The sequence below is a fragment of the Apus apus genome, chromosome 1, assembly GCF_020740795.1.
Source record: "Apus apus isolate bApuApu2 chromosome 1, bApuApu2.pri.cur, whole genome shotgun sequence".
Classification (NCBI taxonomy): Eukaryota; Metazoa; Chordata; class Aves; order Apodiformes; family Apodidae; genus Apus; species Apus apus.
The window spans coordinates 70093468-70119206 of record NC_067282.1 but is presented as its reverse complement, the minus strand read 5'-3'; the positions used below and the strand labels follow the sequence as shown (position 1 = coordinate 70119206).

The window sequence follows — 25739 nt, the reverse complement described above, 5'->3', positions numbered from 1 at the left end:
ACTTTGCTATTGGTTAATCTTATGGTCTAACATTGAAAACTGCCCTTCCTGGAAGGTGATTTGAGCTGTCTTTTGTTACCTTTGTGCAGGAAGTGGGCTGTGGTGGCTGATTTGATTGATGGGGAGGGCAGAACAGCAGCAGGTAGTAGATGCTACTGTTGAATTAAGCTTGTTTTGATACCCAATACTGAATGAAGGTCACTGTATGCTCTTTACTGATCATCTGAGTTGTTCTGTTCACTCAATAACCTGTGTTTTCATCACCAGGAGAAACTGATCTGATGGCTATTTTCATATACAGGTCACTTTAAAAAAAAAAAAGAAACAAAAGAAACCAACCAAAAAAACAAAACCCCCAAGAATCAGGAATTTGACATCAAGGATTATGGGTGAATTGTATGTAAATTTTTCTTGGGAAGTTCCTTCTCTAGCTGAGAAGGGAAGCAATTGATTAGCCTTCTCTTAATTTTTCAGAGTGAGCACCAGGCTGTATTTCCATAACTACAGGCCTGGAGCCATCAATCCCATAAACCTTCTTGGTGCAGGAGCAGAAGGCTATAGGTGATGTGACCAAATTGCTGCTTCAGAGCAAAACATTTCTTTTTAGAATGAAAAAACACACATGCTTTGTTTACAACTGCTTTTCCCTACAGCTAACTTCTCTCAGTCTGCAGAGGCCAGCTTCTTTTTAATCTTCCATGGAGCCTCTTTCTGTCCAGGCACCTTCTAGCAAACGACCCCTTTCTCTTGAATACGATTACTTTATTCTTGTAGTTCTGGAAAATGACTGTCGTGTCAGTTTCTGGCAGCGCAGGGAGTGCTTGGTCCTCTGATTCCCAGGTGGGAACTTGAGGTGACTTACCATTTTGTTCTCATGAGCAGAAAACCTTCTATAAGCTGGCATGTGTGTACAGCCCAGTAAAAAATAAATAGCAAGATACCTGTTGCTTCAGAGTGGAACAGTGTCATGGTAAGCTTACGAAACTGCTAGGTGTTTGTGTATATATATATGTGTACACCTCAAATGGTGAAAAGATATTTTTTTGAAAAGCAAAGATGCACTAATGTATAGTAAAAGGAAACAATGAAGACAAAATTCAAGTGAAATTCTGTGCTAGGGGGAGTCCCTGTGCAGCATAATAATTAGGTGATAGATTAGGAGTTAAAAAAAATCCTGTTTTTTATTTCCACTCTGCCACCTGCTGTGTGACCTAAGGAAATACAGTGAACTCCTTAAGCATTGCTGTCCTCTATACTGACTGGACAAGCATAAAATGTCTGTGGCAGGTGTTCTGACATCTATAAATCAATTAGTAGAGAAGTAGTATTTGCGGTCTGTGTTTGTTTTGTTTTTCTTCCTTTCCCCCTCTTTTCTTCCTTTCCCCCTCTTTTCTTCCTTTCCCCCTCTTTTCTTCCTTTCCCCCTCTTTTCTTCCTTTCCCCCTCTTTTCTTCCTTTCCCCCTCTTTTCTTCCTTTCCCCCTCTTTTCTTCCTTTCCCCCTTTTTCTTTGTTTTTTTTTTTTTTTTAAACAACTTCTGTAAGCATTGCTGGAACAGTTGTCTGAAGTGCCAGTTTCCAGGCTGTTCACTGATAGCACTTACTGATAGCCTGATGGGACCTCAGGCTACGTACAGGAGCAGCAATAGTAGCGAAATTTCATCCTGCATACTTCTCATGCCCAGATAAACTGTAGGCTCTCACGCTGAGTGTGTTTGTTCATGACAAGCAGGGGTTGAAGGAACACTTTGCACAGTTGGCTGCTCTGATGCTGTACCTAATGTTATGGGGTAACTCTTTGTGTAGGTGCTGCTGTTAAGGCTGTGACGCACAAATGCTGTTGTGAACTACGTGATTAGAACAAAAGCCCAGAAGCTGTTCTGGTTCAAAAGATTTGTTGCTTTCTTCAGAGGTTTTTTTCCATTCTCTTCCACAGGCTGGCAGCACCAAATTTAATCGGGCTAAACTGTTGAATGTGGGATACCTAGAGGCCCTAAAAGAAGCAAGCTGGGACTGTTTCATTTTCCATGATGTGGATCTGGTGCCAGAAAATGACTTTAACATTTACATGTGTGACAGACAACCAAAGCATCTTGTAGTTGGCAGGAACAATACTGGATACAGGTAGGAAACTAGGAACATGAAAAGAGTACCAACTGGGAAATGCCACGGTACTGCTACTGTTCCTCTTCTGATGGAGCTGTCTGCTGGTATCTACCCTTCCTCCTGACAGCAGGTTTCTAGTAACACTTCACTTTTTGAGTGCCTTATGATAAAAGATAACTGTATGGACATCTCTGCAGTCAGCTCTGTGGTCACCTGTACGAATGATCACTGCTGTTGTTCTGGTTTCTAGGGTGAAGTAAATGGTGTTCTGAGAGGAAAGCAGCATGTGCAGAGACCTTCTGTCAAAGCTAGAAATGCACTTGCAGTCACCTAGTCCTGTGGTTTGATGGTGTGACATTGGTATAGTGCTAATAAAACTTGCCACTTACCTGGTGCTGCTGAAGGGGTAACATCTGATATTGGGAGCTCAAGTGTGAAAATTTGCCAAGGGATAGAGTTTTCCTTTGCTTCCATGGCTGGACAGTGTCTAATATGGAATCATTCTGGTTTGTAAATGAGTCCCCTGAGTGCCAGTGTAATATAAATAATTTAAAGTGAAAAGTCAGGTTCAGTCCACCTCAGAGCAAAAGGCTGCTGAGCCTGGTGAGTTTAATGACTAGACTGCTTTCATTGAACTTGTTTCTTTCAAGATTCACCCCTTGTGTCACTCTAAATATTAATTAGAAATGGGCTTTTCAAAATCCAGTCTCAAAGTACTTCAAGGTAAAGCTCTGCTTCACTTCTGGACTTCCTTTGTTAAACATATGAGAAAGAGGTGGGATGTGCAAATTCTCATATAGCATAATAGTTTCCAGTTTGTCTTGATTAAAGAAAGCTTTCAGCACTGTCTCCCATAATGTTCCCCTTGACAATGTGATGAAGTATGGACTAGTAAATGGACAGTGAGATTGACTGAAAACTGGGGTTCTGATCAGTAGAACAGAGTTCAGCTGGAGGTCAGTCACTGGTGATTTAATCCAGAGGTTGGCACTGGGGATGGTACTGGTTAATACCTTCATTAGTAACCTGGACAATAAGGTAGATTGCACCCTCAGCAAGTTTTCAAAAGATAGAAATCTTGGAGGGGTGGTTGAGGTAGCAGGAACTTTGTCAGACTGGAGAGTGTGGCCAACAGGAGTCTAAAGAAGTTCAACAAAAGGAAATGCAAAGTCCTGCACCTGGAGAGTAGTAACTTCATGCACCAGTAAGTGCTGGAGGCCAACTGTCTGGAAAGTAGCTTTACAGAAAAGGAATCTAGACCAGCAGCGTGCCCTTGTGATAAAAACCAGTATCATCTTGGGCTGCATTAGGAGGGGTGTTGTCAGCAGGTTGAAGGAGATGATTGTTCTGTTCTACTCAGCATCACTGAGGAGATAGCTGGAGTGCTGTGTCCAGTTCTGGGTTCCCCAGCACCATAAAAACGTGAACATACTAGAGCAAGACCAGAGAAAAGCCACAAAGATGACTAAGGGGTTGCAGCATCTGATATACCATTTCGGTGAAGCCACTGAAGCGAGGGACACCAGAGCAAGGGATTGTGCTGGTTGGCCCCCTTCTGCAGCAGCTAAACCACAAGGAAACCCTCGGCAAAACCGAGGAAGAGAAGGCAAAAGAGAGAGAAACGGAGAGAGTGGGAGGGAGTCAGTCCCAGCCCCTGTCCCTGGGCAGTGAGTGAGAGCTTCTAGGGAGCTGCCCCATGCATTCGGACTGCCTCTGCTAAGAACAAAAGGAAGGTAATTGTTGTGGGAGATTCTCTTTTGAGGGGAGCTGAGGCCCCCGTATGTCAGCCAGACCCAGCCCTCAGGGAGTTCTGCTGCCTCCCTGGGGCCCGGGTTAGCAATGTTACTGAGAAACTCCCAGGGCTGATGCAGCCCTCTGATTACTACCCACTAGTGCTGATGCAGGTGAGCACTGATGAGGTTGCCAAGGCAGGTCCCAGGGCAATGAAAAGGGATTTCAGAGAACTAGGCCGAATGCTTGTGGGATCAGGAGCACAGGTGATCTTTTCCTCAGTTCAATGGCAGGAAAAGCTGAAAGGACTAGGAAAACATGACTGATTAATGAATGGCTTAGAGGCTGATGCTGTCAGATGAACTTCGGGTTTTTTGATCATGGAGATGTTTACAGGGCACCAAGTCTGCTAGAAAACAATGACATAGAGCTATCAACAAGGGGGAAAAGGACTATTGGCCAGGAGTTAGTGGGGCTAATTGAGAGAGCTTTAAACTAGACTTGAAGGGGATAGAGGACAAAACTCCTGGATAGTTTGATTTCCAGGACACCGGGCCTGCTGGCATTGGATGGGAAGACCCTGTCCCACAGGGGACAAAGGGTCCTAGGGCAGGAGTTAACAAGGCTCATTCACAGAGCTTTAAACTAGATTTGAAGTGGGAGGGGGTTGTAGCTGGGTTTGAACTAGTGGGGCATTGTTCTAGTACTAATGAAGACCAGGCCTCCTGCCTCCCAAAGGTGCCACCAGCGTGCTCAGCTGGCTTCCTGAAATGCCTGCACACCAATGCAGGCAGCATGGGGAATAAACAGGAGGAGTTAGAAGTCTGTGTGTGCTCTAAGGGTTATGATCTGGTGGCAATTACAGAGACATGGTGGGACAGCTCACATGACTGGAATGTGGTCATGGATGGCTGTGTCCTTTCTAGGAAGGACAGGTCAGCAAAGCGAGGCGGTGGAGTTGCTCTTTATGTGAGAAAGCAGCTAGAATGTGTTGAGCTTGGTCCAGGGGTCCATGAGGAGCAAGTGGAAACTCTGTGGGTATGAATTAAGGGGCAGGCTGGCATGGGTGGGGGTTGTTGATACAGTTGTGGGGGTCTGTTACAGACCTCCTGATCAGGACAAGGGAGTTGATGAGGTTTTCTACAGGCAGCTGAAAGCAGCCTTGTAACTACAGGCCTTGGGGATTTTATCTACCCAGATATTTGCTGGAAAGTCTCCACAGCCAGCCATTCACAGTCTAGGAGGTTCCTCCAATGCATCAGTGATAACTTCTTGATACAAATGGTGGACAAACCAACTAGGAGAGGAGCGCTGCTGGATCTTGTACTCGCCAACAAGGAGGGTGTGGTTGAAGCAGTGACAGTCAATGGCAGCCTTGGCTGCAGTGATCACGAGATGGTGGAGTGCAGGATCCTGTGTGGGAGGAACAGAATCCCTAGCAAGACCACAACCCTGGACTTCTGCAGGGCCAACTTTGGCCTCTTCAGTCAGTTATTAAGACAAGTCCCATGGGACAGGGTACTAGATGGTAAAGGGGCTTAAGATAGTTTGTCAACATTCAAGGACCACTTCTTGCAAGCTCAGGATCAGAGCATCCCAATGGGTAGGAAATCCAGTAAGGGAGCCAGGAGACCCTCAGGGTTAAACAAGGAACTGCTGGGCAAACTCTAGTGGAAAAAGAGAATTTATGGATCATGGAAGGAGGGGCTGGCCACTTGGGAGGAATATAGGACTGTTGTCCGAGGATGTAGGGAGGCAGTTAGGAAAGCTAAGGCCTCCTTGGAACTAAACCTTGCAAGTGAGGTCAAAGACAATAGAAAGGGCTTCTTCAAGTACATTGCAGATAGAACTAACACCAGAAGCAATATGGGCCCACTGCTGAATGAGGTGGGTGCCCTGGTGACAGAGGATATAAAGAAGGCAGAGGTACTGATGCCTTCTTTGCCTCTGTCTTTACTCCTGCAGACTCTCCCCAGGAGCCCCAGATCCCTAAAGCCCCAGAAGTCAGGATGAAGGAGGAGTTTGCTTTGATAGATGAAGATTGGGTTAGGGATCAGTTGAGTAATCTGGACATCCATAAATGGATGGGTCCAGATGGAATACACCTGTGGGTGCTGAGGGAACTGGTGGAGGTGATTGCTAGGCCACTCTCCATCATCTTTGGTAAGTCGTGGGCAACAGGAGAGGTGCCTGAGGACTGGAGGACAGCAAATGTCACTCCAGTCTACAAGAAGGGCAAGAAGAAGGACCCGGGTAACTATAGACTGATCAGCCTCACCTCCATCCCTGGAAAGGTGATGGAACAACTTGTTCTTGGCACTATCTCCAGGCATATCAAGGATGAGGGGGTCATTAAGAGCAGTCAACATGGTTTTACCAAAGGGGAAGTCATGTTTGACCAACCTCATAGCCTTTTATGAGGAAGTAACTAGGTGGATAAGTGATGGTAGGGTGGTAGATGTGGTTTATCTTGATTTCAGTAGAGCATTTGGCACTGTCTCCCACAGCATCCTCGTAGATAAACTCAGGAAGTGTGGTCTTGATGGTCAGGTAGTGAGATGGACAGTGAACTGGTTGAAAGGAAGAAGTCAGAGAGTTGTGGTCAATGGGACAGAATCTAGTTGGAGGTCTGTGACTAGTGGAGTCCCTCAGGGGTCGGTACTGGGACCCGTACTGTTCAATATTTTCATCAACGAGCTGGATGAGGGAACAGAGTGTGCCCTCAGCAAGTTTGCTGATGACACTAAACTGGGAGGAGTGGCTGACACACCAGAAGGCTGTGCTGCCATTCAGCAAGACCAACACAGGCTGGAGAGTTGGCCAGGGAGAAACCTGATGAAATTCAACAAGGGCATGAGTAGAGTCTTGCATCTGGGGAAGAACAACCCCATGTACCAGTACAGGTTGGGGGCTGACCTGCTGGAGAGCAGTGTAGGAGAAAGGGACCTGGGGGTCCTGGTGGACAGAGGATGACCATGAGCCAGCAATGTGCCCTTGTGGCCAAGAAGACCAGTGGCATCCTGGGGTGTATTAGAAAGGGTGTGGTTAGTAGGTCAAGGGAGGTTCTCCTCCCCCTCTATTGTGCCTTGGTGAGGCCGCATCTGGAGTATTGTGTCCAGTTCTGGGCCCCTCAGTTCCAGAAGGACAGGGAATGCTTGAAAGAGTCCAGCGCAGAGCCACAAAGATGATTAAGGGAGTGGAACATCTCCCTTATGAGGAAAGGCTGAGGGAACTGGGTCTCTTCAGCTTGGAAAAGAGGAGACTGAGGGGTGACCTCATCAGTGTTTACAAATATGTTAAGGGGAAATGTCAGGAGGATGGAGCCAGGCTTTTTTCAGTGATGTCTAGTGATAGGACAAGGGGCAATGGGTGCAAACTGGAGCATAGGAGGTTCCACATGAACATCAGAAAACACTTCTTTACTGTGAGAGTGACAGAGCACTGGGACAGGCTGCCCAGAGAGGTTGTGGAGTCTCCTTGTTTGGAGACATTCAAAACCCACCTGGACATGTTCCTGTGTGATGTGCTCTAGGTGACCCTGCTCTGCAGGGGGGTTGGACTAGATGATCTTTCAAGGTTCCTTCCAACCCCTAAGATTCTGTGATTCTGTGATATGTGAAGAGAGTCTGAGAGTGCTGGGACTATCCATCCTGGAGCAGAGAAGGCAGAGGAGGATCTTGTCAATGCATATATAGACCTGATAGAAGGGAGTAAAGAAGGTGAAGCCAGACTCTTTGCAGTGAAAGGCAAGAGACAATGGGCACAAACCAAAATACAGGAAATGTTATTTAAACATAGAAAAAAGCTTTTTTTGCTTTGAGGATAGTCAAATACTGGAACAGGCTGCCCAGACAGGTTGTGTAGTCTTATCCTTGTAGATGCTCAGAACCTGAATGGAAACACTCCTCAGCAACTTGCTTTAGCAGACCCTGCTCTTAGCAGAGGGGTTGGACTAGCTGATCTTCAGAAACCCTTCCTAAGGTCTGCAGTTCTCTTGTGATGCTATGATAAGAGCAAAACTCTCCCAGGAAAAACAGTCTATGAGGAAGGTTGCATGTTCTGATTTTTTAGTGGTTTTAAATTAGTTTAATTGTGAACCAGAAATTAACTATTGTGCCTTTGTTAGTCTGGTCTGCAAATTGCCATAATTATCAAAATTTTGTAAGAATATAAATAAGCATGATATGTAAATACCTTTTTAAAGTAGACACAGTTTCCAGGAGAAGGTAAAAGTTAGAGATTATGCTGAGCTTCATGACACTAGGTTACTAAGTAACTTGCACCGTACCTTACCTTGGAATTGGTCCTGCAATGGAGATGAGGTCCTGTAGCACAGGCCTCCTTGCTGTGATCTGATTTCATTCCAAGTTTGTCAGATTCAGCTCTAAGACAGTCAGTGGCATAGTACCATTTTTGCAAAGCTTCTACTGTATTTGTACGTAGCTTTGTTTCTTCTCTACTCGTCAGAGCCCTTGAGGTGAAGTGCCTTTTTGGCTGGCAAGAGGACTCGTGTAAAGAGAGAGAAACTATTGAAGGCAGCTACAGTCTATCAGTTGGAGAGTTAACTTTTTCTGGCCTGAAGCCAATCAACATCCTTTTATGAAAAGAGGAAGAGAACAAGACCTACCTAATGGATTTACGCGCCTCTGACTTTGTGAAGGACAGCTCTAAATCCAGAGTTTCAGGGTGATATTGTCCTTGTTGGTAGAACTTCTAATTCTTAATTCTCTCTTCTTTGTGTACTTCTAGGTTACGATACTCAGGGTATTTTGGCGGTGTAACTGCTCTAACGAGAGATCAGTTTTCCAAGGTGAATGGATTCTCTAACAACTACTGGGGCTGGGGTGGAGAAGATGACGACCTTCGAATCAGGTAATAAAAAAGTCTTATCACATTTGAAACAAAAAGTGTGAGTTCCCACCCAGTCTCCAAAGGTGGAACGCTACAGGAGCCTTCAGTTCAACACAGTGTTGCAGTTGGGTTATAGAGTGTGAGATGCAGTTCTGAGAACAGTTTCCCCTTTGAAAAGCTTGGGCATGCCTGAGACCTGGTCTTCCTCCTGACAGCACTGTTGGGTGGGTGTGGGTTTTGTTGGGATTTTTTTTTTTTAATTTGGTGGTTTGGGGTTTTTTTTTTTTTTTGGTTGGTTTATTTTGTTTTTTCTTAGCCACACAGTATTTATATTCTCTCTTGGAAATTGGTAAACTGGAATAGTAAGATTGAAGTCTGGAGTGTGATGTGCCAGAGAAAAATGTATTGAGTTCCAATACTTTGCAAGAGCATGGGAGTGTTCTGGTGGAATTGGGTTTTTTACATTTATTGACTATCATGATTTGTTCCAAGCAGGGCTTAGTTTGTGTGTGGGTGGTGTTGATTATAGTTAAGATAGTAACTTGAATTTTAGAAATGCCCTTTGCTCTTGTTAAAACTAGTTTTGAAGATGTGCTTGTCACAGTAGGAGAAACTTGTCAGAGGGCTTTATTGGGACAAAGAAGTCAACAAAACTTTGATCTTTTGCCTGTTACCTAAGGAATAAATGTCATGGCTGTTACTGGAGGAAGGGGGGGAAAAAACCCAAACAACAACAAAAACCCCCACAAACTCTGCTGGCAGCACCTGTCAGTTTGTAACTTGGGTATACTCTGTCATTCTTATGTGTTTGTCTTTTCAAATGCTTATATTTAAAAACAAAAATATATTTAAACAAACACTGGGGACATAAAGTCCATATCCCTGGTTCCTGAGGTTCCCAAGAAGTGTCCCAGTTAATGAGTGAACAAAGGTGATAGTGGTGGTTTATAAATGTTTCTGTGGGCAGCAGAGAATCAGCTGTGCAACAGATCAGCAGGATTTAAAGAGAGTCTCTTGGATGTTTGCAAGTGGTTTGAATCAAGTGCTGCTTGCTTGTGTGTGGCACCTCATAACTTTGCATCTGTTGTGGTCTTGGCGTGGAAGCCGAGTCGTATGGCCCAGAGTTCGCACTGCAACTGGACTTGGCTTGTGCCTTTCCTCTTGGGAAGATCTTGGACTGGGCTGGTGACAGCGCGCAGGTGGTAGGCAATGGGAAGCGTGCTGACGGGGTGGGTGGTTGTGCAGAGATCCTTGCAGCCTTTCTCTGTGAGGACAGCAGATGGCAGCATCCCACTTGATATTTTCAAGAACTCGGGGTGGCCGGCTCTTAGGTCCTACTGTTTTGCTTCTCTGCTAAATGTCAGTCTCCTTTAGGCCCCTTCCTCCGGTGTGCACCGCAAAGAGATACGTAATATAATCTGCTGTATTTGATAATGAACTGTTAAAGTCAGTTACTGGGAAACTGTAGGGGGTCAGTTTCTTCAGTTCTTGGTTTCCGTTTGCTCTTTCAGCTGCTGATATGACTAGCAAAGCCTGGACTATTACTTAATTCCATTGTCTGGAAGTTAACCCTTTCTGCAAAATTGTTATGCTCCACAGATATGTTTAAGGCCAAAAGTTCCAAATGCCTGATGTCAGACACATAAATTCATGCATGGGGCTTTGTGTTTCTGGCACTGTTCTCAGAAAGGTTTCTTCATGTCAACAAAACCCAATTTTGCAGCCATCTGTCAACTATTAAAAAAAGAAAAGAAGCTTTTTTTTGTTTGTCTTTTGTTTTATAAATGGAGAGCTATTCAGTATTAGAGGCTTTATTGCTGGAGTTGAGTAGAACTTGTTGTGAAGTGGGCAATCCTGCTAAAGGCTTCCTTGGGTTCAATACAGGGCACTACAAACTAGGGCAGTACAAACTAGACCAGACAATACTAATTTAAATGTACTCTGTTGTATAATGTGTGCTTCAAGTTCTACATGATCTCTACTGCAGTAGCTACCTTCTTCTGTTCAAAAGAAAGGGGCATCTCTCACCCTATTGGACCTGTTCTTCAGAAACAAAACTCTGAGCTCTCTGGCAAAACAGGTTGTGGAAGAGATGCAGATGAGCTTCTTTCAGCTCTCTATGCTCTATAAGAGATGATTCTACAAATATTTTGTGGGTTTTGTCCCCTTAAGAGTTTGTGTATAGGTGACATCTTGCTTATGGCACTATTGCTTCTTCCAGGGTTGAGATGCAGAAAATGAAAGTGGTGAGGCCATCGGCTGCTGTAGCCAGGTACACAATGATCTTCCACAAACGAGACCATGGTAATGAGGAGAATGCAGAGAGGTGAGTCAAGAACAGCGTTCTACCTTGCATTGTCTTGGAATGTGGCTAGGAGCCAGGCACCTAGGGACCAAGTTCTTTGCTCTAGGCCTAATAGACATTTTGTGGTACCCAGAGGCTCTGGGGTCACAGAGGCCCTTTGACACCACTGTTCACAGCTGGCAGCTGTTGATCTATACATGAGATCTACCTAGAATTGACCAGGCGATGTTCCTTAGAAAATTCCAAAGTTATAGTTACATGAATTTTATTTGAGCATATTTTTATGTTCCCAGTAGATACAGAACGGCTGTGGTTTTGCTTCCAAGTTTACTAGTAGTGGGTAGGACCTCAAAACCCCTCTCCTCTGCATGTCAATGTAAGATTTTCTCCTCTTTGTCCTCAGGATGAAGCTTCTACGTCAGGTATCTAGAACATGGAAAAGAGATGGGCTGAACTCTTGTTCATATAAACTACTTTCAGTGGAACACAACCCCTTATACATCAACATCACGGTGGATTTCAGCATGCAGCCCAAGATCTCATAAGGGCAAGCACCACACAGGTTACTGGAAAAGGCATCAGATCATGTTTGTGGTTACTGTTGAGCAGATGGCTCCTGGCACTCTGCTTGAAAGAGTCCTTCAGTAGCAGGGAAGAAAGTTTTTCTTCACAGCATCTAATTGGTTGGTTGAGAATTTCCTTTTGTGAGGGACAGGTCCCCTTGTATTCTTCTATGCACTTTCTGCTGGGACACTTGTAGAAGTGTCCTTGTTTGGGCTGGTCCAGTGGAAGGACTTGAACTAAGTCCTGAAAAAAAAAATTATTCTTGCAACTATTCCTAAACTTACTTGTTGCAGGGGGAAGGCAGCCTAGCACTGCCAACACTGCTATGACTTCAGAAGGAACAGGTCAGTTGTTTCCCAGTAAAAGCACAAGAATTTTTCACCAACTAAAAACTTGTTGAGAAAAGCTGAGTTTTTCCAGCCTGAGGAAAAACTGCTTATGTCTGAGGGAAAGGCAATCATGGTTAATAGATGAAAAGATGTTAAAAATCTCTCAATAAATACTCTCTATTGAATTAATATTCTCTTGTCCTTCTGTGAGCTCAGCTCACCCTGCGATGGGTGGGACCACTGAAGTGTCCTGTGGCAAAATGGAAGTCTCAGTTCTGCCGCAGGCTTTGTGTCACTCTGGACGGATCTGCAAAGACATGCAGTAGCAACTATGTTAGATGGCAAAAAATCGCTGCCCATGTTTTTTAATACTTTGGGCCACACAGAGGGCATATTTGTATATGTACCCAGGCCCTTATTACTTGCTACTCTTGTTTTAGAAGACTGGACTTCTGCAAGGCCTTTGACATGGTCCCCCACAACATCCTGCTCACTAAATTGGAGAGATACGAGTTTGATGGATGGGCTCTTCAGTGGGTAAGGAACTGGCTAGATGGTCATGTCCAGAGGGTAGTGGTCAATGGCTCTAAGTCCAGATGGAAAACAGTGAAAAGTGGTGTCCCTGAGGGGTCAGTGCTGGGCCCAGTGTTGTTTAATGTCTTCATTAACAATATTGATGGTGGCATTGAGAGCACCCCCAGCAAGTTTGCTGATGACACCAAGCTGGATGGTGTGGTTGATATGCCAGATGGACAGGATGCCATCCAGAGGGACCTGGACAAGCTGAAGAAGTGGGCCCACGTGAACCTCGTGAGGTTCAACAAGGCCAAGTGCAGGGTCCTGTGCCTGGGCCGAGGTCACCCAAGATATGAATACAGGCTGGGGGAGGTCACGCTTGAGAGCAGCCCTGTGGAAAAGGACCTGGGGGTATTAGTGGATCAAAAGCTGGACATGAGCCACCAATTGCAGTTGCAGCCCAGAAGGCCTAAGTACTAAGTTGGAACTCGATGATCTTTCAGGTCCCTTCCAACTCAAAAAACTCTGTGATTCTGGTGAAAGTCTGTGGTTAACTGAACTATTCCAGTATGCTGCAGGATTTCTGCTAAAACCTTGAGCAGAGCACCTTCCTTCGCGCCTTATACCTGACTGTCCTTATGCCTGCTTGTTGCCTACGCATCCCTTGGTGGTAGATGTGAAGCCAGGGTGGGAAGTGTTTCTTCGAGACACAGTGTATTAAGAATTACATGACAAAAAGCAACTTCCGGCTACAATAATATTGAAAAAGGGTTCTCTACCTGGTTGACGTGTCCTTCCAACTGTAGAGAAGGCCAATGCTTTAAGTAAGTTCTTAGGTGTTAACAGGATAGATGCATCTTGCTCTTCAATGAACAGGGACTTGTAGATACTAAAAGTAACAAGCAAAGTACCCTGTGTCATGCTTGCAAAATAACTGGAGCTGGCAGGCAGTGCTACTTACTGATGTTCTGGAGAATGGAGGCTTAAAGAAAGGGCAAGGTCTTGGGCAGACTGTGTCAATCTCACAGTCAGGTAAGTACAAATGCACTTCTGCCAGGGTCGCAGCTCCACTGTTGACACATTTGACTTTTAGTTTTGCCTCTAGTATTTCATTTCTCAGAAGTATTCTATGTTGAAGACAGATCAACCTTGAAAGATAAATTATGTTTGAGGAACAGCTGAAATACTGGATTCATTTCCCTACTCTGAGCAAGAGGTTAGACTAGGTGACAGCCTCAGGTCCCATCCAGCCTGAATTACTTACAGCTACAATAAAAACATTCAAACACTGATGGCCAGAAAAAAACCCAAGGACTTAAGCTGTTTTCTTCTGGTTTCAGAGCAGCTTTCTCCTTTATTACACTCTTATTAAATATTCCAGAAAATCGTAACCCAAACACATATTTCCATTTATTTTACTCAAATTCACAAAAGATATTCATGGAACTGTAACTGACTTCAACACTTTCTCAAAATAAAGCACTTCAGAAGCTCATCTGACAGAATGGCTTGCATCCCAATCAACACTTAAGGATGAAGCAGAACAGAGCTATCCAGCTGTGGAACAAAGGTTCCTAAAAACTTGGGTCAGCTTATTGTCCAGGAGACCTTGATTCCCACAGGCTGGGAGGAGGTGGGTCTGGCTCAGTACTTAGTTTTACAGTGCTTGGACAATGTTTACAGTAGACACAGCCTGATTAGCTATCATACCCTGTTCCTGAAGCCTTTTCTTCTAAATCTTAAACATTCAGAAGAAAAGTGAAATGCGTGAAAGACAGCAGGATCAGTCCCAGGTGGTGCAGATTCCACACCAGTACAGGAGGTAGAGGCTGAATGCCTGTAGGCATGCTGCTATGCTGAGCCCAAAGTGCTTTTGTTTTCATTCTCTTAAGAAAATGGGGGAACGTATCCAATGTCCACAGTGATATTAGTATAAAGAGGATGCTTTGTCTTGGAAAGGAGCTTGAACTCTAATGAATTCATCCCATCATCCTTCCATGTTTTTCTGGTGTCATGTCGGGAAGCAGGCCTGAAGAAGGAAGAACACCTGTGGTTAGAAGAACAAAGGTGATACTTGCAGCTGAAGCTGCAGAAGAAATGCTCAGCTTTCTGAGGGGAGCAGGGGCTTAACAGGTGAAATCTGCTAGCAGAAAAGCCTCAAGAAAATTCTTCTCACATGATAAAAAGGAGAGAGAAAAGACATTTTATAAGACTAAACAGACTGGAGTAAGTTCATGCTGAGTATTACATATATTGATGACAATTTGGACTGGAACCTAGTCACACAGGTAGAGCAGTGAGGTGGCAACTACAGTCTGCAAAAAACAGGAAACTGGCAGCAGTTTAGAGAGGTCTGGGAGTGCAACACAGGCCTGCAGCACTGGGGTACACAGGCTGCTGGGGGTAGGTTTTCTGAGAGGGTTGTCATGGAAACCTGAATTTTGAGATGACAGAGGGAAGTTTGACGGCACTGGCAGTATGAGAAGCCTCCACCATGCTTGACCCAGCACCCTCCTCCAGCTCGCTTAGATAAAACTGAATCTTTGCTAAGGTCTCATAGCACCTTCCTCATATCTTCCAAATAGAATACTGCTTTCCACTATTTTAATGGTATGTTGTAAATCCACAGGGATTGAAGAGCAAGTTTTTATTACAGGGAAGTTGTAACAGTGTCTCTTCAAATTGGACTTTCCCTATTTGCAAGATAAGCATCAAATTATTCAGGGAACAAATGTTTTTTAGGCAATATTTTTTAAGTCTGATATGTGTTAGTTTCTGAGCCAGCACCTGACCTTAACAACAGGAAAAAAGTAGGAAACTAGAAATAACCCTTCAAATGCAGAGACAGGAGTAGTATTACTCAGTTGAAACTAACTGGGAGCCTTCTTTAAACAGCCACTTTAAAGCAGGAAAAGCTGCAGTGTCCTTAGGTATACTTTCTGCCTGTTCTGAGAAAGATGATGGTAACTGTCAACCTGCCACAAGGCAAACAGAAACCTCCTACCTGCTCCCTCCCCACCCTCTTAACAGTTACCTTCTCCAGGACTCTTGTTTCTCTCTCTCTTCATTGTAGTTCATCACTTTGTAACGTCCAAGCTGAGGTGATGTCCGAACTATTTTCATTCCTGCTAACTGAATCCTTTAAAACAACAAACAAAAGGTTTGCTTAGGCATAAAGATGCCATTTCTAGCCTCCATTATAAGGAAGTTCAAAGTCAGTGATGATTTTCAGTGTTAATGCAATGAAAGTAAAATGCAGAAGCTGAAGGGAGTGAGTTTAACACCACAGTGCCACGTTATCTCCTCTAGCAGGTTCTAACCAGGCTTGGGCTAGAAAGCTCCAGCTGCAGTGCACTTCTACCAGGTACAAAGAGGATTACAGTAAGCAGGGAATGAAAAACAGCATACAGAGCATCCAAGAGCAATTCCTGTCAATCTGACAATTAAGCATTATTTTCACTTCCTTGTAAGAGCAGAGCTTTTACTGCCTAGAGGTCCATCACCTCAACTTTAGAACAAAAACAAAATCCAGACTTGCAGTTTCTGAAAGGAATCGAGTCCTGAGTTTCACATTCAGATTAAGCCTCTGTTCTTTGAGAAGTGCCATTCACTCGATGGCCTGATTAGAGGACTGGCTGCAGAGAAGATTAGTGATAAATACTGGCACTAGACAAACAAATGTTATCTGCTCAGCTGCAGGACATTTAGATAAGAAAAAAAGTGAACTGAAGACTCAGAATTCCAGAAGAGAGCTCCTAAAAAACAGAATTTTGAGTCACTCTCAAGCAACCCATTGTTGCTGGCTTCTATGTTAGCTTACCCATACAGCATGCCTGCAGCAGGGCTAGCAAACCTCTTTTACCACAGGGCAGCTCTTACACAGAGCAAATTCCTGTGAACATAAGAATGAATGTTTGCTCAATTGAGGTAATCTAGCTGGCATGTTTGAAATATTTGATAGCCTTCCTTTGAGACCTGGCCCAGCATCAGGCTGCACTGAAACAGGAATTATATAAAGGTGAACTGGAAATATTTGTTAGTCTAAAGCTATTGAATATTTACAATTGATTGACAGTATGACATACTATTATTTCAGACAGTTTATAGATAAAGTTTCTTGTTTTCTGAACATAAGCTTATTGCACATGCAATCAAAAAGAAGAGAAAAATCAAGAACACTAACCTCACTTTGCTGTTAGTTTTTGTATTGCAAGATTAAACTAAAACCATAATATGAAACAGTTAATGCATTAATTTACTGTTACAGAGAACACAACAGACTGTCTTGTAGTTGATGACGTTAACACATAAGTGGTTCCAGTTAGGTTAGTGTTTTCTTCTAATAAAAGGCAGATCCTGGTGTTTGCAAGGACTAGTATTACAGAGTACTGCAGTCTGACAACTATAACCAGCAGCCAACAATGTTTTTTCACTAACTCTGTTTTAATAAGCAGTATCCCAGCAAAAAAAAATCTTCACACAGGATTGTTTTTTACCTTGACATTTCAATGCCCTGTTTCAAATACTAATTAATTTTGTTGCTACACAGTAAGAAGTTTTTGAGCACCTCCTAAAATCCAAATCCTAATAGGTTCATCAAGCTGGCCATTGAAAAATAGCCAGCTCATTCCTCACTCCTGCATGTTGAGATTTTAGTATGTAAATAAATCAGTATCAGGCACTGTCCATGGCCTCCGTACCCATGGCCCAGAACACTGCCAATCAGGGTAAGTTTTCAGAGAATCAACACATGATTTAGTTCCCTCCAAGAAAGGACGATTTTGGGATCTATATATACTTGCCTTAAAATATTTCTGTAAGGAAAGTGCACTCTTATCCATAACTGGTATGACTCCCTACCACTGGTACTGAAAACCACATTAGATGCCTAAGCTGTTCTAAGAACAGCTCAATAGACCCAGCATTGGAGTGTTTGATGTAAAGGTCTATTTTTGTAGCATTTCATTCCTTTAGTAAGTGCTGAATCTCTAAGCAATCATACACCCTTGTAGGTAGCTTTCTCTGAAAGGAAAAGGAGGAATTCTATGTGAGAAAAACTGACTTTTCACTTCCCCAAAGAAAGCTGTTTTGTAAAAACTCCTACAGTCCTCAACCAGAACATTCCACCAAAACTGTGTAACTTCTCACACTGTGCAAGACCAAAAAACACACAAGGTCTTTATTGTCAGTTTGGTTTTACAAATGCCTCATAAGCTTGCTTCAGTGCTGGATGATGAAGGTGCACAGTGCACCCACAAAGCTGAATAAAGCTACAGCCATGCTTTTGTACTTGAAGAACTTGCATTAGGCAGAGTACCTGGAACTAAGCTCATTGTATTCACTTCTATAGCAAGCTGCTGCCATGGCAACTGAAGTACAAGAAAAAACATCAGCTCTTGCTGTCACTGACTCACAGTAGTACACAGGCTTCTCCATCACCCAGCACTGAAGGCAGAAGTTAGAATTCCTTGTGTGCCTCAATTCTGAGTATTGGTGATTCGATAATACTTGGAGCAACCTAGATGTGCAATGTAACTTAAATTCCCAACTGTCTGAGAATTATTAAGTACCTCCTTGGTTTTCTGATTCATCAAGCTTGCAGATTCCTTTCTTCCCTTGGGGCTGTTCATGCCAATGGAAACACTTGTCAACTACTGGTGGTTATAACCCCTTGGATGTGCTCCAGAGCGACCAAAGGCACAAGATATTAAGAAACATTCCAGAGTCTGAGGAAAGCTTTGTCCTCCTAGCACACAATGATTAGATTAATAGATTCTGAGCATCTTCTGACTAACCATTCCAAATACCAATAGCAACTTTGGATTATCATGATACTGCAAGCACCTGAAGGAGCAACATCTAGTTCCTTCTGTAGAGCAATGCTACATGTTTCACTAGCCACCTTGGTTCCATTTTAAGCCAGCCCTTTGCATTAGTACCTTGTAGCAATGTCGTCATTTTCACCACCACTGTCCCAGTATGTGTTTGGAAACCCATTCATCTTCATGTAATGGTCTGGAGTCAGAGCAGATACACCCCCAAAAAAGGACTTATATGGCAGGCTAGAAGAAAAAAAAACAACACATCAATATTGCAAACTAACACTGTGATTCAAGTCACACATCTGAATCCCATACCTTACAGAAACTGTCATGACAATGCACCAAAACCAGCAAAACCAGAGTAATTCCTATCATGTTCCATTTACCCCTTCCCCAGCAGAGCACAGCAAAGCTGGTTTTGAAATACATATCTTGGGCTAGTTTAAAATACCTGTATCCTATCATATGTCTTCCATGTGATCAAATAATTCCCACCCTATACTTATATTCTGGAAGGAAAGGCAAACAGAAATATGCCAGTCATTTGCCAAGCTGAGCTAAAAGTAGAACAAAGGAACTGTTCAAGATTGCAAGCTCAGGTCAAGAAAACTCCTTTCTGATGAAGTCATTAGTGCAAAATAAACAACAAAACTCTTAAAGGTTTATCTTTCACTTTCCCTGTTCATACTTCATATGCAGAAAGTGAACCAATTATGATACAAATAGCAAATGAAGTTACTTACATGTACTTAAACTTATCCATGGCACTAGCCATGTGCTTGGGATAGTATTCATCGCAAACATAGAGATTATAATCATTCTCAGGTACCAGGTCCACATCGTGCAGGAGGAGGCAGTCCCAGTCTTCATCCTTCAGGGCTTCCCGGACTCCAATATTAAGCAGCTTTGCTCGGTTAAATGTCCCATTCCCTGCCTGGAAAAGAAAACCTGCATTTCTTCACCCAAACAACAAAGAGGGTAACTCAATTAAAATTTATGCTAGTAAAAAAGCCTTATTCTGTTGAATGACACTGGAATGAATCAATACTGGCTGCAACTTACATGCCCCAGACTCGGAACATTTCACCCACTCTCTTCACAATAGTCTCAGCAATTGAAAGCTTTGCTGTGCCAGGGGCTTTATACCATGGAGACCTGAAGAAAGCTGACTTTTAAGAGACCAGTAAGTCAATTATGAAGTGTACTTCTGCACATCAACACCTTTGCCCTGACTACTGCTTAAGAAAGCTCAGAAATGAGAAAACAGATCTTGGTCAAACAAAAAAGCTTCTTCTCCCTCCCAGTCAAACATCAGTTTGAATTAAGTAATCCCAAAATAGCTCTCTCCCCACTGATCTTTGGCAACACCAGTCTGTCTTAGTTGAAAATGGCTGTTTGACCTGCATGGGTGGGCCCATAGCAGGATCAAGCCTGATATTTTTATTTGAAGCAGACTAAAGCTATCCAACTTCACGTCAGCATTTAGTCTCAACAGTTTTGCTCAGCAGCTACACTGACAAGCTACAAACCACATTCAACTCTTGAACAACTGACAATACTACTTGTCATTAAGTTACTACTTAATGACAACTTTATCCCTCTAGAAGAAAAACAGAAGTGGAACAAATCAGCGGCAGAATGTTGACCTTGACAAGTGGTACAATGTTTCAATCATTAGCAGCCATGGAGATGGGACAGTGCATAACTGACCTGCTCTAAATCCATGCATAAAATTGTACTTCCAAGTTAGAAGATTCCCATTTCTTGGTTGAAAATAACCCTTAACTGGGAAGCTTAGCTACACCACCAGGCACATCTGATTTTGATTTACCTGCTGAATCAAGTAGATACTGTAACTGAGCTGCTGGCGCTGCAAGAAGGGATGGATATAGTAGAGAAGATGGTGAAGGTACTTCTTCTGGTTCCTGTAGGCTACAAGGATGGCTGATTTGTAGCGGGCCAAGCAGTGAGGTGGCCTGTAGCGGCCACCAGGCTGAACAAAAGGATTTTTTTTAATTATCATTCTCTCACTAGGGAGCACCCTGAAGTTGATGGTTAATGGACCAACTGTGAGGAGAGACAGGAAAAATTAAAAAAAAAGTAAGATCACTAAATGTTTCTCAACCTTCATTCAAGCCTATCAGATTAGCTACCTATGTTTACTACTAAAGACACAAGCCCTACCCTAGCAAAGCATGGCTCACACCACCAAGCAGATGTGTCCACAGTATGAAGTCCACCACTTCCTGCTGGTCACCTCCCCACCGCCCCACCTGAGGAGTGCTGACTCAGCACCCAGCCAGCAGGGCAACCTGCCAGGGGGTCATCCCGAGTTCTGCAGGGCACAGCCAGCAAGTCTCACTGGGCTCTTGCACAGCTGACATTTTCCTGGTAGTGGCTCCCTTTCAGCTCATTCTACGTTCAAGTCTCTGCTAAAATTCTAATGAAAATAAACCTGGGGCTGCATTTACCCACATCCTGTTTAACTGACACAGAGGAAGGAACAAACCTCCCCACCCCTCCTTTTTTTCTTTTTTTCTTTTTTTTTTTTAAATACCAACGAGGCTCAGGGACTAAACTTGACTTACGGATCAAGCTGTCCAGAACTGGGAAACATTTTTCTAGTATGTGGAAGTTGGTATACCTCACATTTCTGTGTGACCTCTGGCTGCCCTACACTCCTTGGCTATGCACTAAATTCTAGCTCTCGGTGTCTCCTTGTTTCCAACTAACAAAAGACTAATGCACTGTAATCCAATTAAATCCCAGATATGAACAGAGAAGTTGCAAGCTGGACAAAACAGGGAAAAATAAAGCTGCTAAAGTGCAGCTTAGGGGAAGCAGGCAAAGCCCATCTTAGACATGCTAGAAAGCACAGGATCCCAAATCAGACAAGGTGCATAATCAACACCTTGAAGTGTCCAAGCAATTTCTCTGTAGCCTGGTTCCTAAACTGTTTCTGTGCCTGCACACAAAGCATGTGTAATTAATATGAAACTTTAGTGTGTAGAGTTAAAACTCACAATTCTCTGTCTGTATTGTCAGCTGCTGCCAGTCACAGCATGCTCCCTGCTTGCTTTACTTTCTAGGCAACACATTTGACTACTGGGGGCTCCACCGATTTTTACCATATCTATCCCACCTTAAGAAAGAAACTACATGACTTCTAAACTGCTTGCTAAACATTTAGACTTATCAGCTGTAATTACTGAGTTCAACCAGAATAACTTGAACTTAAACAAATGGGAACAGTAGCAGGAATGAACAACTCACTGTGAAAGTGCAACATATCACACTAAATTAATAGACTCATAGAACTGTAACACTGTTTGAATGAAAGAAAAGAAAAAAAAAAAAAAAGCAGACCAACAACCTTAATTTAAGAACCAATTTCAATTACAGAATACAAGGCTGCCTCAACTGCAGCTCGAAATAAGTATCGAGATTACCACCTTTTTACTTCTCTTTAAATCCAAGAGAAGAAACTCTAGTAGGAGAGCATTCATTAGGAAATGCAGCAGGAGCTACTCATGACCACAACAGATCAACACACTCATGAAAAGGTTATGACAGCAGGTAGTTAAAGGGTGTAACTACTATAAGAAGGGGTTAAAAAAAAAAATTATTCCATAGCATAAGCAAATTTTACACAGCAGAGTTACATACAGAACTTTCAACTATTAAAGTCCTCAAAGGGTCAAACTAACTCGTTCAGCTTACACCATGCATTGAAGTAAAGTACCTCTTTAAAAAAAAATAAAAAAAATTATCTGAGTCTTCTAGCATCAAGCTTCTTCCTGGTAAGATGAAAAGATGAAGTCAAACAAGACACCTTTCATGCAGTGTGGGAAAGTAAAGTTTTTAATTTAAATGCCACTTCTTTAAGTTTGCATAAGCACAACTTTAGCATATAAACATTTTGCTTTTTCTAAAACCAAAGGAGGAGGAAACAGCCAACTGGTTATTTGTGTAGAAAGGTCAATGTTTAAGGGAACCTGAGTAATTTATTCACAATGTTAATGAAGACACTGAATATCTTGTGCAATCCTTTTCAAGTTGTTGGTCATGGTTCAATGGACACCACTAAGAGTTAAAAAAGTAACATTAGTCAGCAAGAGTCTAGATCCTCCAATGCAGAAATGTTAAGCAATTGTACTTTTATTCTTACTCCACAGCCCTGGAAGAATGAAGACACTGTAGATTCATAAGGTAGGAAAAAGTCAGATGAGCTGCAAGCTGATCTTACATTCAAACAGTTATCGAATTGATCTACTACTATATATATAAGTGGAAAAATTGCTGCACTTCATAAAAGCTCTGATGCAGAAACCAGTTAAGCCATTTGGCATTCTTCCAGTTACTTTAACATGCTGTGGAGTGACTTATTACCAGCTCTGAACTGGTGACTGGAGTCCTCAAGAATTGATTTGAAATCTCACTTAATGGAATTTATGAAATGAATATTAAAAGGCATTGTTCTCTCTGATATAATACTTCCAAGGGAGATCAGTCCCATGAAAAAAAGATAACAAATCAAGACATTTATAAAGCATTTATGTACCTATTCATATGTGCCCATCACATACAAAACAAAGGGCAACTACCTTACAGAGCAGCACACATTTCTCAGGTAAAAAGCCAAACCAAAACACAAAACAACCAGACTACACTTGCATTTAGTAATACCAGAAGGAATAATTTACTTCTTATATTTAAAAGGAAATATCACCTAGTAAAAAAAGTTAAGTTGTAGAAAAGTGCTAATTTTTCTTAGGCTGATTCCGTACTGGATGATCCAAATTATTTCTGTTTCATAACAACAATGCTTCATATGCTCAACTCCAATGTTTTATGCAGCAAAACCTCCACAATTACTTTGTCTCGTACTTTTCCCCCCCCAGTCAACTTCCTGTTTGTTTCTGCCTATAACTAACATTATGTTTCCATTTTATTTCTGGAGTACCACACACAGGCCTATCTCCTCTTATCTGTGTTTTCTGGGATGAGTAGAAAATGAGGTCTTAAAAATATCTGACAGCTCTAAGAGCACTGATGAGTGCAGTTTGACTGTCCATTTGCATCCTCCCTATATATCAACACTCTGCTTGCTTATCTGATGGTTTGTAGGCAAGCTATGCAGAATTGCATGCTTGTAGGTTTTTGTTTGTTTGTTTTTTGACAGCAGTGCTGTCTCATTTGACTCTTTTCAGGGCAGCAGATTCTTGTCAGTAGTGGAGACAAGCAGGGTGCAGGCACATTTCTGCTGTGCTTTTTCAAAACAAAAATTAAGTTGGGAACACAGAATTGTAGCTTCCTGAAAGAACTGATGAGCTGTAGCTAGTGAAGAACAGAGACTACACTAAGACCATTACAACTGGCACCTGTGCAAAAAATGCTCAGTGCTACTACTATTTGAGTATTTACTTAGTAGAGTTGCTTCCAAGGGAAATGCCGAAGCATAATTCAATTTAATCATACATACTGCATATATTTCCTTTAACTTCAGCAACAGAGGAAGAAGACTTCCTGAAAGAACAAGTATAATTATGAAGATTTCAGCCTTAAAAGGCTCATCCAAAGCATCCCAAACAGAGATTCCTAACTCCAGTAAGAAACTTGACACAAGAGTAATTGTAGCACTAGCTTTCAACAATCCTTCCACCTGTGAACCAAGGTCAGCTACTGGCTCTTACTGTGCTCCACGTGTGGTGATCAGCTTTCCTACAAAAGCTGGGCAACTGTTAAGTAGTGCTCCATGACTCATTATCTGCAAGTCTTAGATACACAGAAACCTGTGCAGTACAGAAAACCAGACAAGGGAAACTTACTACAAAGTACTCCAAGAAGCAGACACTCCCAAACCAGCTTTAACTGCACGATTACAGAACTCATCCATTCTTAGTTGGCTGAGTGGAACTGATACACTATTACCAGAGATGCCCCACTTTACTACCAACAAACTTGTTTTATGGATTTGACTTTGCATTTACTGAAAGTTTCTCAACTGCTTTAGTAGTGCAGCAGGTGGATGAATGATGCCTCTAGGACTGGCTCTAACTTAGTCCTAGAGCAAATACAAATCAACATGTGACCAGCCTTTAAAGTCTAAAGGATGTGTAACAATCACGTGCCAAAATTATCACCATGAAGAGCAAGGTGCCAAGCTACATTCTCATCCAAATGATATTTAAAGCAAATTTAATCAACTTATATGAATGACAGACTCGATATAAGGCTGAGACAATGAACCCAGGAGGCACGACGAGTCAAAATTCTAAGTTACCAAAGAACAATTGCTGGCACATTTTATACTGGATAGCCAAGAAAGAAAAAATATGGCTACTAACTTAGTATTAACATCATGTACTGTTTTCAGTCTTATTCTACAATCCCCATGTAGCCAAATCCTTAATATTGGAAGTTTTTAGATCCGTAAAATACTTTTCCTAGTATAACCAATTTAAAAAAGAGTTAATTAACATAAGAAAGTTTTGTCAGTGTAAGTATTACATCACTATACCACTTTAATGTGGAAAAGTTTGGAAAACACACAACTCGGATTTACGAAGTGTTCAGCGACATCACATTTCAAAGCAGTTATGTCAAACGCTACAGGTTGATACCTACCAAATATTGGCGACTGTGCTGAGCAGTAAGGCATCGTCTCCTCATTAGGAGCTTGGGTAAACAAGCTGAGGTTTGTATACACATCATGAGTTTTTGAGTAATCCAGAACTAGGTGCGAGTCTGAAAACCCACGAAACACATTTGAAGGTCCACCTCGGTACAGTATCAGGATAAATATCGCTTGGAAGACGAAGAGGAACAGCAGAAAACAAGGGCTTTCCACACGCGAGAGGGACATGGCTTTAGCCCGCGCTCTCGGTCCCAGAGCGGCGAGGAGCTGACCCGCCTTCCACGGGCGCTCCGGGGCTACATCTCTGTGCAGGGTGTATCCTCTTCCAACTTTCTGAGGCGTCAGCCTTGCTCCTCTAGCGCGGCGGGGCCGGGACGCCCTGAGGCAACGCACCCCTTCCAAGAGCCACCAGGCAGGCTGCGGGAGAAGGGACAGCGGCTCCAGGGCAGGCAGGGCAGCAGGGCCAGGGGGAACGCGGCGCCCGACCCCGGCCGGCAGCGAGCCGGAGGCGGCCCCGGGAGGGAGGACCGCCCCGGGGCAGAGCGGCACAGCCGGCGCGGTACGGCCCGGCCCGGCACGGCCCGGTTCGGGCGGGCTCGCCTGTTACTCTCCCGCCTCGCAGGGGCTCCCGGCAGCCCGACCCTTCCCTCGCTGCGCTCCCGCACAGCGCGGCCTGAGGACGAGCGAGCCCTTCCCCCGCCGAGCAGCGGCCGTTACCGCCCAACCGCCACGCACCGCGGCCGGCCGGGAAGGGAGCCCGCACGCACCCCCGCCTTCCGGCGAGACTACAGCTCCCAGCACGCAACGCGGGGAAAGGCGGGGGCCCGGCCGCGCTGTGCCGCCGCAAGGCATGCTGGGGGGTGTAGTCCCCAGGCTCCCTC

The 25739-nt window shown here is 43.4% G+C and overlaps 2 protein-coding genes across 6 annotated transcripts in view; one reads left to right on the top strand and one right to left on the bottom strand.

Moving 5' to 3' along the window:
• The window catches only part of B4GALT4 (beta-1,4-galactosyltransferase 4), a 31807-nt gene extending 19735 nt beyond the window's left edge, over window positions 1–12072 (top strand). For all 5 annotated transcript variants that reach the window (XM_051608503.1, XM_051608501.1, XM_051608504.1 and 2 more), the window contains exons 4-7: window positions 1934–2121; window positions 8584–8706; window positions 10907–11011; window positions 11394–12072. In XM_051608503.1, the coding sequence (XP_051464463.1) occupies window positions 1934–2121; window positions 8584–8706; window positions 10907–11011; window positions 11394–11535 (558 nt within the window). In that variant the 3' untranslated portion in view covers window positions 11536–12072. The remainder of the gene's footprint in view (window positions 1–1933; window positions 2122–8583; window positions 8707–10906; window positions 11012–11393) is intronic.
• Window positions 12073–13722: 1650 nt separating this feature from the next.
• On the bottom strand, window positions 13723–25599 carry B4GALT3 (beta-1,4-galactosyltransferase 3). Its single transcript, XM_051608505.1, has 6 exons — window positions 24849–25599; window positions 20053–20288; window positions 18965–19155; window positions 18339–18461; window positions 15434–15538; window positions 13723–14428 (listed from the first exon to the last, which is right to left on the bottom strand). The coding sequence occupies exons 1-6, from the start codon at window positions 25084–25086 to the stop codon at window positions 14287–14289; spliced, it is 1035 nt and encodes a 344-aa protein (XP_051464465.1). The 5' UTR covers window positions 25087–25599; the 3' UTR covers window positions 13723–14286.
• Window positions 25600–25739: the final 140 nt, after the last annotated feature.